This window comes from Zonotrichia leucophrys, chromosome 2 (assembly GCF_028769735.1).
Source record: "Zonotrichia leucophrys gambelii isolate GWCS_2022_RI chromosome 2, RI_Zleu_2.0, whole genome shotgun sequence".
NCBI lineage: Eukaryota > Metazoa > Chordata > Aves > Passeriformes > Passerellidae > Zonotrichia > Zonotrichia leucophrys.
In genome coordinates this window covers 92,460,526-92,477,921 of record NC_088171.1, presented here as the reverse complement: position 1 = coordinate 92,477,921, position 17,396 = coordinate 92,460,526, and the positions used below count along the sequence as shown (strand labels likewise).

General features: G+C 37.8%; 1 protein-coding gene across 6 annotated transcripts in view; it reads left to right on the top strand.

Annotated features, from left to right (window-relative positions):
- INVS (inversin) overlaps positions 1–17,396 on the top strand; it is an 83,893-nt gene that overhangs the window by 25,761 nt on the left and 40,736 nt on the right. For all 6 annotated transcript variants that reach the window (XM_064705687.1, XM_064705691.1, XM_064705692.1 and 3 more), the window contains 2 exons: positions 11,081–11,254; positions 13,465–13,632. In XM_064705687.1, the coding sequence (XP_064561757.1) occupies positions 11,081–11,254; positions 13,465–13,632 (342 nt within the window). The remainder of the gene's footprint in view (positions 1–11,080; positions 11,255–13,464; positions 13,633–17,396) is intronic.

The following is a 17,396-nucleotide window of genomic DNA, read 5'->3' as shown; positions in this document are numbered from 1 at the left end:
TGTTAATTAAAGAGAATTAAGTGAATCACACTTAAGTCAAAATTGATATGTATGAACTGCATAAGCAAATTCTGTTGCTGCCTGAAAAGCAACAGCTAATGTCAGCATTTCATAAAATGCAAAATTAATTTAACTAGTCTGTTAATATTCTAAATTTTCTTGTTTCTTTGTGGAGCGGTTCGGAGCTGTCTTTTGTTACACTTTTTTTTATTAATGAAGGATTGAGGAAGTGTGCTACCAGTTTTTATTAAGGAGGAATAATTTTTGCTGAAATATTGACTGATTTATGTTATTAATATAATCTCTGTGTGTTCAGCCTTATGATGGGAACATTTAAACATAGATAGAGTTATACACAAAGGATGTGTTATCTCAACATTGTTAATATGGTGTGGATTTGGGAAGGCTTTGCAACACCAACCTTGAGCTGTTATTTTATCTGCCTCTAGTCCAAACAAAGAGAAATAAATCTAGTACTTTTATTACTGCTAGGATGCAGTTTGAGTAGATTATGAAGGGTTTGATTTATCTACCAGTATTTAAGTAGATTATGGCTTCATTTTGAATATCAAACATCACTGCAGTATCTATAGAAACTATTAAATTTTGCCATATGTAAAAGTAGCCTGAAGTGTCTGAATAATTATTTAAATTAAGAGTAAGCCTACCTGTATTGCTGGTTGTTTTCAATATGGATTGTCTGTCTACTTCTGTAACAGTTCTGGAGATTTCACTGTGGCTGGAGACCTTTTCTCGTCCAATAGAAATTGATAGGTAGATTTGCAATTATTTCACACAGTGGTTTGTTATAGGACTTAATATGTTTGAAATATATTTAAATCACATTAAAGGCATGCTTTTATTTGCAGATAAAACAGCAGTTAAAGTAATAACAAAAAATTCTGTGAAGCCGTGCTTAAAATTGAGCATATATGCAACGTTTTCACTTTGCAAGCGTTGTTGCTTCCAGCGGTCTGTAAGGACATGACACGCACACAGAAGGGTGCAATTAAGAAGTACAAGGCAGTAGTGACACAGTACTAGTCAGAGTGATGCTTAGTAGTAATGGCAATTAGTTTGCTTCCAGAATGAAATAGCACTGCACAAAGGTAAGATAAAAAGACTTGGACTGGACTAGTGGCTGTTATTTAGACTTGTTTTCAGGTAGAGTTCTGGGATGGATTATACTGTGATTTGTAGCATTTTTATTAGATTTTTAAAAGGCATACATCTGTTTCAGGGATATATTTTCTTCATTTTCTTACAGTGCTCTTACTTCAAGACAATTCAACTCAAAGCCATTAAGATGAAGAAAATGAATGTAGTAACTTATTTTCTAGTACTTTTATTTTTGGGGAGGAGGGAATCAGTACTTTCTGACAAATCTTTCAAATCACTATTTTTTGAAATAAAGTATTTTTTGAAAGCTTAGTGTTTGATTCTTTATGCAGAGGTGGGCAGTGATCCTGTAAATATGGATGATGCATCTCCGGCTTTGTTGTAAATCCCCAGAGATTGTGTGTTGTGGGTACTTCTGCCTGAGTGACTTCAAAAGAACACTACAGGAAAACAAGTTCAGAAACAGTGGAAGAGATCAACTGGAAATGAGAATGCTAATTGCATTTTCATCCTTGAAGTGTTTTTTACATGAAAGCCACTAATTTCAATAGGTTGACCATAACATTTATTGCTGAAGAGCTGAGAACACTACAAAGGAGCAACATGTACACAGGCCATGGATAAACGAGGTCAAAGGCTGGAAGATACAAACACCTATTTTCTTTCAGCCTATGCTGGGAAACAGTTTTACCTTGGCTTTTACAGCACTGGTCCATTGTCTTCTCTCTTGTGTTCTTTAACTGTGTGCCAGTTGATAGTTCTGTCTATTCCTATGGAAACCAAGAGAGTAAAGCCAATCTTGCAAGAGGCTTTAGGGAGAATTGCTTGTAGTTGAGACACTGCCTTGCTTTCAGTCAAAGTGTCTGATAGAGCTGGCCTCAAGTCGTGCTGATGTTCTCTGCTGATGTATTGCCTAAGATGCTTTGCCAGACAGATGAACATGTTCAGCTTGAAACTGGTAAATAAGGTTTCTGTTCAGCTGTCTGAGAGATTTTCTCCAGTTGAGTGTTTTACTTTTGAGTCTAGAATGCTGCTAACAAAGTTGCTAAAAGGGTATTTCACGAGATTAAACCCAATGTCAAAAATCAGTGATGTTTTTGTCATGGTCAACTTTGAAGGGGTTAGCAGAGCATTACATATTTAAATCCACCAGTGGTTTGTTAGATAGAAGGCATGGCATCATCCTTACCATCCAGAGGTAATAAAGAGTTTGCAGATCTTTTTTTTTTTCAAAGCTATAGTCCAATGGATGACTGCTAAGAGTTATGCCTAAAGCAATAATCCTAAAGATTTTCTCTTACTTTAATTTTTCAGTTACTTTGTTAATCAAGGAGTTAACCTTTAGTTAGTGATAACCAGAGAGACAGCCTGATATTTTGATGGTAACTTTACTAGTTTTAACTAGAAACTGGGGTTCTAAGTAGGGGTTCTATGTTGACTTGGTTTTTTTTCAGGAGCTGTTTAAAACAAATTTACTGTGTAAGAATGGTGCAGTCATATACAGTAAAGGGTAGCTTTTACAGGGCTTATAGCTGTTGTGACCAGGCAATATGAATTCAGTTTCAGTGTATTAGAAAACAAGAAGCTCTAGTATTTCATGCATAGGTAAGATTTCAAACACAAGTGCTAATTTATAAATCCAAATAATTCTTATTTGCAATTAAATTCATATATCTACTTGCTAGCCTCTCTTAGTAGTTTTCCTTCTGAAGAATTCTTGTGAGATTTCTGGCAAGTAGCTAATAATATAAGTATATCAAAATACTCCTTTTGATGTATGGATTTCAGTTACTTTTGGAACAGTAGGCTGTTCCTATAGATATCAAATTAGAAGTATGATGGAACAGATTATGTTTTTCTAAGTGCTTAGTTTGTTTCCTGAAAAGCTACTGAAACTAGTAGGTGTTGGTGACAGAAGTCCATATCATTCCAAGTGGTTTCTGACATTCTTAGAATGTGCCTCTTCTCAAAGAGATGCTAAAAGATGAAACAACCTCTAAAGAAACCATGCGCACAGCGCCTTTCCTTTCCAAGGTCATTAAAATATTTGGGGTTTGAAAATTTGTTTATTTTGTGCAAAGTTTATTTGTAAGGTAAAGCATCTTCTCTTCAGCACCTCCTCACTGGAGAGAGAGTCAGCATGTTTGTGTATACAGTAGGATTATCTTCTGTAAGATGGAGTAGATCAAAGAGCAGTTTCTACTCGGTGAAGGTAAGCAGGTTAAATTCAGTTGCCATTTTTGTTTTAAAGAGAAACCTCATGGATGTATTTGTCTTTCAGAGGCTTAGCTAGCAATTAAGGAGTTCAAGTTTTTTGACTTTCACTGCTTCTTGAAAGCCTCTGACAGCAAAGAACTGTTCTCAACTTTGGCTTTAGCATCTGTGCTAATCTGTTGGTGAAGCATGTTAATGCAATACCAAGTGGCTGATCTGTTCTGCCTGGGTTTTTAAGGCAAAATCTGAAATACTTTCACATTGTGCATGTTTTACCTCCATGAGTGTCTGTGTTACAATATGATTTGGGATTTGTCAAGGTATAGATTTGTACTGGCTTTAGAAACTGATGGGCCACTATTAGAAAAGTACAGACGTTTTTGTATTTTAGGTGCAAGCAACGATTAGGTCTTGACTCCAGCTTCTAAGGAGTGCTGGGTTTAAAAGGCTTAACTAACCTAATCTGACTATTAAAAGATCACAGTAATCTGTTTTGGGTTTTTTACATTTATTTACTTTGGACAGAATGTGCTTCTCTGGAAAAGGAGATCAGTGGCCTGGTGAGCTAAATTTCAGTCTACGTTAGCAGTTCTTAATCTTGCTCTAAAGCAAATGAAATATGTACATGAGTGAATATGTATGCTATAACCCATGATATAATTAGTTTTTCTGTTCTCAAGATGCTGTTATATATATATTCGAGCTCTACTTTCTTAAATACTATTTGAGAGTTTAAAAGAAAAATTAAAGCATTATTAATATTTAAGTACAATAATAATCTAATAGTTGTATAATCACTACCTGTGTTATGATTGGTGTAGTATTAGAACAGGAGATGTTTTATCTTTGCAATTAATTTAACTGTAATAATTTTGTGCTGTTCTGTTCGTGAAAGAGTAAAAGCAACAGAATTATATATTACATTCCTCTGAAGAGGATTTATTGATTGTTAAGTAGTCCGTCTTTTCAGAAAAGATTGCTAAGAAAATTTTGCTAAAATGTCTTACATAAGTGCTGCTTAATTAATAATGAATATATTTCAGCAATCAAAATTTAATAAGCTAATAAATTATTAACCCATGGCAGAGATGTGTAATTATCAGATCTCTGAAATCCTTTCTGCCGTGGTTGGTGGACTTGCTGCGCTGCAGTCTTCAAACACTCCCCTTTCAATAGGCTGACCTTTGTGCTCCTCATTTTGTGGAGCCTCTGTTTTACCACTTCCCTGCACACTTGCTGACCAGGCTTAGTTACTGCAGGGGCTGTGGTCAGGGGTTAATGCCTGATTTTTGGTAAATTTCATCTCATGAGTACAGAAACAGCAAGGGATAAGGTGCAAATGAATTTTAATCAATGAATCATTCTTTAGGAATTGTGACGTTACAGAATTTATGGTATTCAATAACACTTTAAAATAGTGGTAAGTAATGTTTTAAGAAGGAAATAGCTGAGAGAGGCAGCCTATTTGACCTCAGAAGCATATAAGAATTTGAAATTATATGGGGATAAATATGTATGCAGAAATAGAAAACTGGGTAAAATGAGCACCTTCTGTCAACAGTAGGTTCTTTAAGAGTAACTGGATATTTAGTTAGCTCATTTCATAGAAATAAATTCAATAAGTTGCCTTTTTAGGCCTGTACAAAAATATTAACTGTGATGCTAGATGGAAAATTGCAAGCTTAATTAGAAATTAGGACACCAAATGTAAGAGAATGGTGAATTATTATTTGATAATGAACTGAAAACAGATAGACCTGAAATATGAGCTATAAGATCAGAAGGCATGTGTTGGAATTCCTTGATGGTTGCACTTGAATCTGATATTAGTCAGTATTTTTCATGAGCAAGCTTATAACCATGAGTAGTATTTTTTTGAAGGATACTTAAGAGTGGCACAGTGTTAGGCATGATTGTCAGTCAAAGAGAGGACAGCAGTGGCTAGGATATCAGAAGAAGAGGAATACTGAAGGTAATTGAAATGAATAGAAACATTATAGTCCAAAATGCAAGTCCCAGGGAGGGTGGGTGGGGGGGGACAACAGACAACACACCTAATGATTTATTCTATGGATTATAAATGTATTATTTGAAACATGACTGAGAAGGATGCAATGTGCTAACTGTTTGGAGAATGCACTTAATTTACGGGAGAAATGCAGTTTTAGGTACATCTGATATACACTATCAGTAGGCAAGTGTCATTGGAATTCAGTAGGGTTCTTTGTGGGACCCCCTCGGGTAGCCCTGTAATCTCTGCTTACTTGTGTTCAAAATAGAAGAGTTCCAACCAGAATAAGTGCAGAGAGCTGATGATTTTTTGAGGGCAGTGTAGGGTTTATCTTTTGTTACTGAGATAAAAATCCCAATGCTTGTTTAGATTTTAAAAGCCACACTGTATTTGCATGGGTAGAAGAATGAAATGTGTCCTTGTGTGTGTGTTGGCTTAAAAAAAACAAACTCCAAACAAGAAACAAAACCTAAAAGCCTGAGTCTGAAACAGAGAACTGGGAGGAGAAAATCCTGAACACTGTAATTCCACTTAAAAGAAATTGCTAGGAATTTTTGAAAAGGATTAGATGTTCTTGCTCCCTATGGTGCTAGAGGATGGATTTACTAATCCAGAGGGTCAATTTCAACCTTCAGTTCTAATTTGTGGTTTATCTGTAAATATTTCTAAGGCTTTCTGTTCTGCTGCAAGTGTATGCCCTGACTGCATCTTCAGTGCTTATGACTGCCAGCAGTGAAAAGCCCTTGAAAACCACTTCCTTTGTAAGGGTTTGTGCTCTTTTGGTCTGTCTGTTCCCAGTGCTGGGAAAGCAGGTATGTCATTTTGGAGTGGAGCCAAAGTAGCATCTTCACGGTTTAACAGCTTGGCATTCTTTTTTATGACCCCTGCTGTTTTTACCAGGAGGTTGTATAGAGATGCTGGGCTGCTTTTTCCCCAGTTCCTCTAGCAACCCTTACAGTGCCCTAAATCTTCACAGGCCCATTGTAGGTATTCCAAAATTCAAGCCTAGCTGTACTGTAACCATTGTCAGCTCATGTGCTCTACATTGTAAATCATTACAGATCAGTCTTTCAAGCAATGTTAAGTACTTCATTTGGATTAGAATTGTTACAGTTTTTGAAAATGTGGGCTCAGCAATTAATAGGGAAATAATCAATTTTTCTATGTGCATTGTCCCCTTTTATCCCACTGATGATGAGGGGATGGCAGCCTAATTGTGGGTGTGCTTTTGATGTGCTTGTAGAGATGCAAGATCCTCTGACTCTTAGCCTTACCTTGTACAGCTCAGTTTCTCCCCTTGTAAAAGATGTTGTGCTTGTTTATGTTGTGCTGTATTTATCTGTGCAGTGTGTTTTTAAAACCTGAATATGAAAAGTTTTGTGTCAGAGATGTACCCACACTACAGGGGTTAGTCAGTGTAGAAGCACACAGCTTAATATAATGACCAAGTTAACTCACCAAGAAATAGTGGGATGAGAATGGAAATAAATTTTCACAGACCTCTGTTGCACATCAGCAGAACGTTTCTAGCTAGAACCCAGGTGTACTCTTTAAAGCAAGTTTGTATGCTTGTGAAACACTTAAAATTTGCTGTGAAAAGTACTTAACTTCTGAGGAAGTGTTTGAAATGGGCACGTGGCACTGGGTGACTCAGAGCAGGACTCTGTGGGCTGTACAGAGTGGAAAGATGTGAAGTGTGAGATGATGTTTTTAGTGCAGTGGCAATACAACCAGTAGTTTCAGCATCAACCTGTGATTAGAATTACAGCACCACTGAGCAGAGCTCATTTTTTCTTCAGCCTTTCACTTAGGTGACCATATGGGACAGCCTGACTGTGGCTGTTTGACAGATGCCCACCCAGCTGCTCTCTCACTACACTTCCTCAGCAAGCCAGGGAGAGGAAATAGGTTGAAAAAGCTGCTTTAGATTAATAAAGAAATAAGCACATTTTCTTCTAGACCCAGAAAACTAGGTAGAAAAATTTACCAGTGATTTTCCACTGAAACCTTTCCCTGGCAGCAGAATCATACTGAATATACTAGACAGCTTTTTTTTAATGACCCAACTTGCAATTTTGGGGATAATTTTTTCGAATTTAGAGATAATCTAAATTCTGGCAAACTCATTGGATCTGACTGGAATACTTCTTCCATAACTCTCTTCTCCATTAAAATGTTCAGAAAGTTTTTCTGACTGCTTAGCTTGGAGTCTAGAACTTTCTTTTAAGTTATTACTTGATAACAGAGCCATGGTTGCTTAATGAGCTGTCTCCCAAAAAATGTGTTCTACTAGTACCTGTTGCTGAGTTTTTGAAATAGCAGAAGTATTTCTTCTGATTATGTTGAAGTCAGCTGTTCTCTGAAGCTCTGGTAGTTTGCAGAGTCAAGTATTTTGATTTTCAAAAAATTTTAACAGAATCTAAAGGAATATTAAGAATTAGCATTGGAATGGTAAATTTTGGCTGCTAGGAACCAAGTTTTCTGTACAAGTATTTAATCCTGTTTGCTCATGATGTTTTCTGCTTATAGTAGAATAAATTTTGAGTCACTATCAATGGTAAGAGACCATGGACTGCCTCAGAGAGCTTCATGCTGCCCAGCAATGTTTAGGCCAGTCAAGTGCATTATTTATGAGTAAAAACCTAGCCAGCTTACAGACTTCTTATACACAAAAACTTTATAAAAAAGGAGGAATTGGCTTTTCACATTAAGCATTCCCTCCCTCCACCTAATAAGACCTAAATTGCATCAGCCTTCAAGGCATGTTGATACATTCCATACTTGTAAACTTAAGCAGCAATCAATTAAAGGTGGGGAAATTTTCCATTGTCATTAAAAAGTGCAATATTGTTTTCTAACAAGTGAAAGGAAGACAGTAAAATTCATGGTATTACTAAAGCAAAGAACAGTAGTCAGAAGCAAAAGCACGAATAAGATAATTCAAATAAGTAATGTAAGTACAGGTGTTTTCTGTGGTAATGTTAAAAAATCTTAAATCACTTGGAAGAAACAGAATCTTTTGTGTTTCAGAATGAAGGGATTTATTACAAATTCATTTGCTAAGGAGAGGGATTTGTTGGCTAAGCATGCAAGAGAATAATGTAGTAGTAACTGATGGAAAAATGTGTAATAGCAAATATAAAATACAGGATAGGGAGAGAAATTCTAATAATAAAAGGGCATGTTTCCTTAGTTTTATGCATTGTTTTAACTTTCAGTCTTCTTTACAGTGGAATTCATTCAAAAAGCAGAGTGTACTTGTAAATCTTCCAATAAGTACCCATCAACAAGACAAAAATATATTTTTTTTCTCTCATGGGTATGCATGCACTGTGTACAGGAAATATTGAAAACAACAAATGTATTATCCTCTGTGATGGAGAAAAGCAAAAGCAGTTATATTTCTTCCAAGACTGATATTCTCTGAAGTCATTTAATATTTTTCTCCTCCAGTTTAATTTTCAACCACATCATGATACAGAAAAGAATTTGAGATTTTTTTTTGCTGGTTTTAATTTTTCTTATGTAATGAATTTTGTAATTTTTTCTCATATTTGCCTGTACAGTGTAATGATAATAATAAGGAATATTCTCATCCCTAACTCCACCCCAAATTTATCATTAATTAATTCTGAGTGTTTTCTTTGTGGTTTAGGAGCTCTGCAGACATCACACTGTTCTGCCCCTGTACTTCAGACTATGCTTGGTATGTGTCTGTGTTCTGCAGGGACAAAATCCTGACACCCAGCAGAAGAAAGAGGTGTATTTGGTCACTTCTCACTGGGAATGCTGTAGTAGCCATGCTGTCTCTGGCAAGAGAAGTTTGCATGTTCAGGCAGGTCTGTGGTAGGTTTTGTGGCAGACTTTTCTTGTAAGCTGTCACTGATGAACAAGGATTAGTAACAATGAAAGGTAGGAGTAGGATGAAATAATTTTATCTGAGCTCATTCATGATTTGTTTTCCTTGATTTGTATTTTAAAATAAAATAGTGTAGCAGGGAAAAAAAGTCACATTTTTGGCTGTACCTGGTGAAATCCATTCTGCATCCATAAAGCTCATGTCTTCATTGCTATTAGACAGAAAACAGAGCAGTAATTTTTGTAAAGTATGCCCTTCCAATGTTTATGGCTGCTTTGAAAAATGAAATCTGTATATTTTTTATGCCCTGGCACTGGATACTGTGGAGGCCTCTGGAATCCTTTGGCCTGTCTCCATCCTACCATTCTGCTGACAAAAACACTTTGCAATTCCGAGCCTTATGAGATACCAAAGTGCCCCCGTTCATTAGCACTTCTTGCCCTTGTCTACTTGGTTGCTTTTTTTCATTGTTTTTCCAAAGACAGCCTAAGGGAACTAAGCTAACATGCAGAATTTGTAAAAGAATTGTAGCTGACTGAAGTATGTTAATTTGCAGGTAGTTTCATAAGCAGAAGAATCCGAAGACATGACTTCTATTGATTTTTGTGTCACCTTTCCTGTGTACATTGTCTGATAAAGCTTCATCAAATGCTCCAGCTTTTCCCTGAGTGGGGGAGAATTAGTAGAATTTATCTTCTCTTTTGAGGTTTCTGTTTTCATTATAGTTATAGTTAATGATCTATATGGGAAATTGGCAAAAACTAGTATCTTGGGGAAAAATTGGAAGACTGAGCAAAATTAAGAGACAACACACTCCTTTCACTTTAGGAAAGGTTAAAAGTTACCGCACGAAAAGAGCTGAGGTGTTTAAATCATGATTACTGAAGGCAGGTGCAGATGTTTTGCTTTAATGAGTTATTGCTCCAGTTGCTGGTCCTCGATTGCAACTTAACTGCTGAAGATGATTTGATCCATGGACTTTGGGAAGTGGAAGCATGAAAATATTGTATGCAGCATCTCTCCTAGATGGAAAATAACTTTCAAGCAAGTCAAGGCTGCCTGTACTACTAAATCAGTACAGCTTCTTCATGATTGCATGTTCATGTCTTTAATTTTTCACTGGCTTCTTCAGTGATTTGAGAAATAAAATCAGATTGGGTTTTTTGGGATCCACCCTCATTTATTATATGATTATATTTATATCAAAGAAGCATTTCTCTGTTATTTATTTTGAAGACATAGTGAAAACCTTGTGAAAGTCCTAGTGTGAAGTATTTTACATGTGTTGTAAAGCTAGGTGTCCCATCCATTTATTGTATATACTATAGACCAAAACTCATGCAGTTCTCAATTTAAAAATGGAAGAAACAATCACTTCTGCATATATTTGCTGTGTATTCAGATAAGTACATTTTATTTTTCTGAATCATTCCTGGTTATTTTTCTTACTTTCATTTTGAAAATTAGGTTTTTTCTTCATGTTTAGTTTTATTCCTCATCTGATAACTGTTTACCTTGCTGAAACCAGCAGGTAATGATCTTATTTCAGTTTTGACATGATTTTTACTGAGGCTAAACAGTTAAGAAAATGATAATATTACAGAATTTTTTGTATTAATGAACCCTGTCTTATTCTGCTGATGGAATATAAATATCTAAAACCAAGTAACATGAGAGACCTAAAAATGAAGAGTTCATGTTAACAAAAAAAATTTTCATTAGATGTTTCCAAAGCTTTGTGCTGTTTTGCTTCAAGCTTTTTTAGGCACAGTAAAAAAAAAAAAAAAAAAAAAATCTGTATCTATATCTATACATCCTAAATTTGCTTTGATAAACTGACATTAATTTCTGATATTTTGATATTTTTCTTTACCCAGGGAAATTACCGCTTCATGAAACTTTTGCTGGCTCGTAGAGGGAACTGGATGCAGAAGGACTTAGAGGATATGACACCATTGCATTTAACTACACGTCACAAAAGTCCAAAATGTTTAGCTTTGTTGTTAAAACATATGGCACCTGGAGAAGTGGATACCCAGGACAGAAACAAGGTAAAAGTACTGCTTATTGCAAGATAACTGCTTATTTTAAGACAACTGCTTATTTTAAGATCTGTAGTAACTTTAGGAATTGGTTTTACATCAAGCAGTTGTGTGCAAAAAATTATTTTTCATAAACTTTTTCTAGGTCTTCAAAGTAGAAATATTAATATTTTCCTGATGTTAATGATGTTAAAGTTCATTGCACTGGCTCCACTGACCTTCTTCTTGAGAGTAGTTACAACAATAGAAGATTCAAAAACCATCCAAGTCTTTCTATAACATTGTGATTCTTGTTAGAGTCTGGATAGCATGTGCTTATGTTGCTTTTCTGCCTTTGAAAAACCTCACATTTAGAATCTTGTAATGATAAGAGTCACTAGAAAACTGCCTATAATTACAGCAGGCATTCTGGAGCAGTCATGCTGACTTCATGACCATGCTAATTAATTAACAAAGGTATGCATAGACCAGCCAAAACCATTTAGCAACCTTGCCTGTTCAGCAGATTTCCAAGCCAGTATTTAAAGCATTGCCAGATTCCCCACAAAACAGGGAGCACTCTTCTCCTGGTTCATGTCATGAGTAGTCGCAGTAGCAAAAATGGAATTCAGGTTGGTGAAAGATGATCTCAGGCACAGATTCCAACCTGTTTGACCCTGTTGGGCACATGGCTTTTTCAGTTTCCTTGCTGCAACTGTGCACATCAAAATTGTCAAATATAATTCCTGAACATGAGGGAGAACAAGTGTCCTTTATGTCTGCTTCCATGCCGGTAACTGACTGAAACTGGTTGTAGGTGAGAGAAGTCAGTGAACCAAGGCTACCAAGACCTTCTGGTATCCAAACCTTTCTGCTTGCATTGCAACTGTCAGTTTCCAGGAATACTGGTCAGCTCCATTTAATAAATAACACTCATTAATTTAGTGCACATTTTTCCTGGTACAAGACTGGTGGCGCTTTGTGGAGCCCTTCTTCAGTGAGTGACAAGCAGAAAAAAAGGCTGTGCTATGTTATTGTTGTTACCATGGTATTAAGCTAACAGCTGGCAGCAACAAACACAAACAGGCTCCTTTTTGCCTTCTTCCATCACAGAAAGTTCAGGATATGATGGTGAACTTACAAATTCCATGTCACTGATTCAGGATGCTAATGCAGGGTACTGTACTTCAATACATAAATGTCCTGTAGAAGTTATTTCTCTGTTTCTAATCAGAGTGCCAGGTAATGTTTGGTAGGGGTGATGGGGTAAAAGAGGTGGGAAAAAAATTCATTCTTTATCTTATAACTCTGTTACTTGGCAGTTGGGAGAGGTGTGTCTGGTAAATGAAATACTTGTTAATATGCCAATGTTTTGCTTTTGGTTAAGAAACCCCCACACACCGGTTTGCTTATGTAGTTAGGAACGTTGATAAGGCCTGTGCAAAAGCAGTTGGCAGTCAGGAATTGGCAGGAGGAGCATGGATTGCCTTTTGAAGTTTTATTGGACTGCCACTGGGCATTAGATTCACTAATATTCAGCCTCAGAATTCTGAGTTATCCCAGACAGTAAAGTCAAAACCTTAGTTCAAGATGGATCTGAGTCCAGTGTCAGCGTACGGTGTCACCTTCCCCTAGTGCAGAGTAGTCTGCATCAATTTGTGTCATCCCAACAGAGTTTGAAATTTAAGAGGGACCACACTAATCACTGCATTTGTTCTATAGTGCAGCTCTGGGGCTAAGGCCTGGTTCAGGTCATCATTCTAGCTTGCATGTCATTGCTTAATACCAAGCACAGATATTTTCTCTGGCTGTGAACTGCTGCACCAAATAGCCATCAGGGCAGTGCTAAGTGGCATGCACATTTTTCTCTTGCCATAGTCCAACAAATCTTCATAAAAAGCAGAGATACTTATGTTCCAAGCATAAAGGCTTCTCCGTTTGGATCCCATGTAAGGTGGTGCAGCTTAGACTTGACTCAGACCTCAGTAGGTGTGTGATGATCTGCCCTCACTGAAGTAAATGGGCCTTTATTCAGCTTTGTTCAAAGCCTATTTTCATAGATTTTCAGTTGTCAACCACCCCAGGTACATGTGCTCAGTTTTTTGTCAGTCCCCTTTATTGAAGTGTAACAAATGCTTGCTTATTTACCTGTTGTTTAAGGCTAGTTTTAGCCAACTTTAATTTTCATGTTTCAACAATTCTTCAACGTGTTGAAAAAGCTTGTGAAAATTGTATTGCAGCAAACTGCATTGCATTGGAGTGCCTACTACAATAACCCAGAGCACGTGAAACTTCTCATCAAACATGATTCAAATATTGGGATTCCTGATATTGAAGGAAAAATCCCACTTCACTGGGCAGCTAACAACAAGGACCCTAGTGCAATCCACACAGTGAAATGTATTCTGGTAAGAAACCCTGCAATGTATGTATATAACACTTTCTGTCCTTACTACTTTCCTCTGATAGAAACATTTTTTTATTCTCATAAGATTTCTCATTTTGGTCCACTGACTCTTTGAGAATGAAATAATTTGCTTTTCCTAACATCCAGAACTTTGTAAGAAATAATCCTAAATATTTTTGCTGTCACGAAAAGAGTTTGTTTGATTTCTATGGGTGAATGTCTTTGTTTGAAGTCTTGTAAGGGAGGAGGAAAGACTTAAAAGTTTTCATGGATAAAATGGCCAGTCATATTGCTCATTTCAGCTGCATTTTGCACACTGATTTCTTTGTTATGTGTCTTTCCTTCATTATTTAAAAGTTTATATCTAGTTATCTGTCTACGGAAAATTTTAGTTTAATTTGGTTTCTCAGGTTAGGATTCTGGGAAATATTTGATCAATTGTCAGTCAGCCCACAGTCAGTTTGCTGAAAGACTTTGTACGTGATTTTGTGTATCAATTCAGTACTGTTTCTTTGATAGCATATTTTCTCTTTTTGCAATATTTGAGTTTATCTTCTGCAATGACAGTTATTATGGGTACAATGAAATCATATGCTCAGCCTGATTTTTACCTTAATTTTTATTTTGTGAAAATTTCTGATCTTCACTAACATGGAAAGATACAGAAGCCTCAATTTAATTTTTCTGTCACATTAGAACAATTTTTCTGTATCTTTGTCTTTCAAAGGTCTTTCAGAAGTAAACACATGATGATTGTACTTTAACTACAAGGACTTGTATGTCTGTCTGCCTGATTAGCTTGCAAGCTGAGAAGTTAAATATGAAAATGAAAACTTTCTTTGCTTTTTTTCAAATCTCACTGACAATCTTACAGTTACTGATACTTTTTGTACTATAATAAATAGTTTTAGAGAAGATTCCAGCATCAAAAAGATTTAATTTCTGTAATACTGCTCTTTATTCAATATATTTGTAATTTGTATCCAGCTGTGAAACAATTTGTTACAAACAAAGTTTTGTCACGAACTTTGAATTTGTAGATCTGCTTTTCTGCCATGCTGAAGAAGTAAACTTGCTGCAAAAAATATATGGATCTTTGTATTTAACTGCAGACTTTTTCAAACATCGGGTAGTCAAAAGACAAATATTTTTTAAAGTTGTGATGTGTTTGGCTCAGACAAGAGCTTCACACCCACACAGGCACTCACTCACCTGCCCTCTTTCAAGGCAGAGAAAGTAGAAGGAAGGCAAGAATGGATGTGGATGAAGATAATGCCAGTCCAGTATAGAAACAAGAGCTGCATGCAGAAAAGGAAATTTATTCACTCTTCCCATCAGCAGGCGGATGTCAGCCACTTCCGGCAAAATGGAAAAAGAATCTTCAGCATGCTTATTCGTGCTTGGGAAAACAAATGGTGTAGCCATGAACATCCTTGCTGCCCTCCCCCTGTCTTTGAGAGTTTTTGCTTAGCATGATATTATATGGTATGATGTATTGTTTGGGTCAGTTTGTGTCAAATGTCCCAGCTGTGCCCTGTCCCAGTCTCTTGCTCGCCCTCAGCCCATTCACTGGGGTAAGCAGGGGAGCAGGATGTGAAAGAGAGGAATCCATGCTATTCCACAATAGCCAAAACATGGGTGTGTTATCAACAGTTTTAATCACAAAGTCCAGTTGCTGCAAGGAAAATTAACTTCATCTCAGATATACTACAAAAGATCAAAAATACTTGTCTCTCTACTGAAAGTGTTCTCAAAGATTCTCTTTAGGTAATCCAGAATTATGATCATGTCCAGGATTTTTGGAAGACTTTTTTTGTTTGGTTGTGTTTGTAGTTTTTTGTTGGTTTTTTTTTAATCTGACTATTAAAAGAATCAGAGAATAGTTCGAGTTGGTAGGAAACTTTTTAAGGTCATCTAGTTTCACCACCCTGCCATGGGCAGGGACATCTTCAACTACATCAGGTGGCCCAGGGCCCTGTCCAGCTCTTCAACTCTTCCAGGACTGGGGAATCCACAGCTTCTCTGGGCAACCTGTTCCAGTGCCTCACCACCCTCACAGTAGAATTTCTTCCTAATATCAAGTCTAAACCTACTCTCAGTTTAAAATCATTCCCCGTGGTCCTGTCACTCCATGCCCTTATAAATAGTCCTTCTCCAGGTTTCTTGTAGGCCCCCTTTAGGTACTGGAAGGCTGCTGTAAGGTCTTCCTGGAGCCTTCTCTTCTGCATGTGAGAACTCTCCCAGCCTTTCTGCATAGGAGAGGTGCTCCATCCTCTAATAATCTTGGTGGCCTCCTCTGGACTCACTCCAACAGTTTGATATCTTACCTGTGCTGGGGACCCCAGAGCAGGATGAAGCACTCCAAGTGGAGTCTCAGGAGAGCAGAACAGAGGAGCAGAATCCTCACCCTCAACCTGCTGACCACACTGCTTTTGGTGCAGCCCAGGACACGTTTGGCTTTCTGGGTCACAGGCACACATTGCAGGCTCCTGTCCAACCTCTCATCCTTTACCCAGCATCCCCAAGCCCTTCTGGCAGGGCTGCTCTTGCTCTGTTCAGCCCCCAGCCTGTGATAGTGCTGGGCTTGCCCTGAGCCCTTGCCTTGCACCTTGCACTCACCTTCATTGAACTTCATGAGTTTCCCATGGGCCAACTTCTGCTTCTTGAGCTTGGCCAGGTCCCTCTGGATGGTATCCCATCCCCCAGGCTTGTCAGCTGCACCACCCAGCTTGGTGTCATCTGCAGACTTGCTGAGGGTGCACTCAGTCCCTTCACCTGTGTCATTAATGAATACATTAAATCTCACTGGTCCCAGCACAGCCTCCTGAGGGACATCATCATCTTCCATTGGGACATTGAGACAGTGACTGCTGCTCTGGATGCAACTGTCCAACCAATTCCTTATCCATCAAACATCCCACCCATCAAATCTCTCCAGTTTGTAGACAAGGACATTGTGAGGGACTGCATCAAAGGCTTTGCAGCAGTCCAGAAAAATAACATCCGTAGTCATTCCACTGATGTAGTCACTCCATCATAGAAGGCCACTGGGTTGGTCAGGCAGGGCTTGGTGAGCACCAGGTCCAGTGCCACATTCCCTCTGTTAGGGCTGTCTATCACCTGCCTTGAGAAGTTATCCTGCATTCATCCCAGGCATCTCCTGGATTCCCAATAGCTCACCGGGCTGCTTCTCTGCAAATGGCAAGGTGGTTGAGGTTCCCCAGCAGGACAAGAGCCTCCAGCACAATGCCTCCTGCAGCTGGAGCAAGAAGGCTTTGTCAGGAGGCTCCCCTTGGTCAGGCAGCCTGTAGTAGACACTGACCACAGGGTTCCTTTATTGCCTTGGTCTCTGATTCCTGCCTACAGCCTTTCTACCTCCTCATGGCTGTTCTCCAGGGACAGCATGTTGCAATCTATCCATCTATTGTAGAAAGCAACCCCTTTGACCCTTTTTCCTGTAGCCACACACCAGTCATGGATTCATCCCACCAAGTTTCAGTAGTGGCAACTAGGTCGTGGCTTTCTTCTGGTCGTTTCCAGCTCCTCATGTTTGTTGCACATGCTGGGTGCAGAGGTTTAGAGGCCCTTTGGCTGGGCTGAAAAGCGTGTGTTCTTGATTTCATCCAGGCTTTTTTATGCATCAGCTTAATTGTTTATATTGCAATTAGTTACATCTATATGTGCTTAATAACAGAGTAAGTTAATAACAAGTTTAAATGGAAAAGTAATTTAGCTATGCTGTAAAGATGATGATAGAGGAATGCT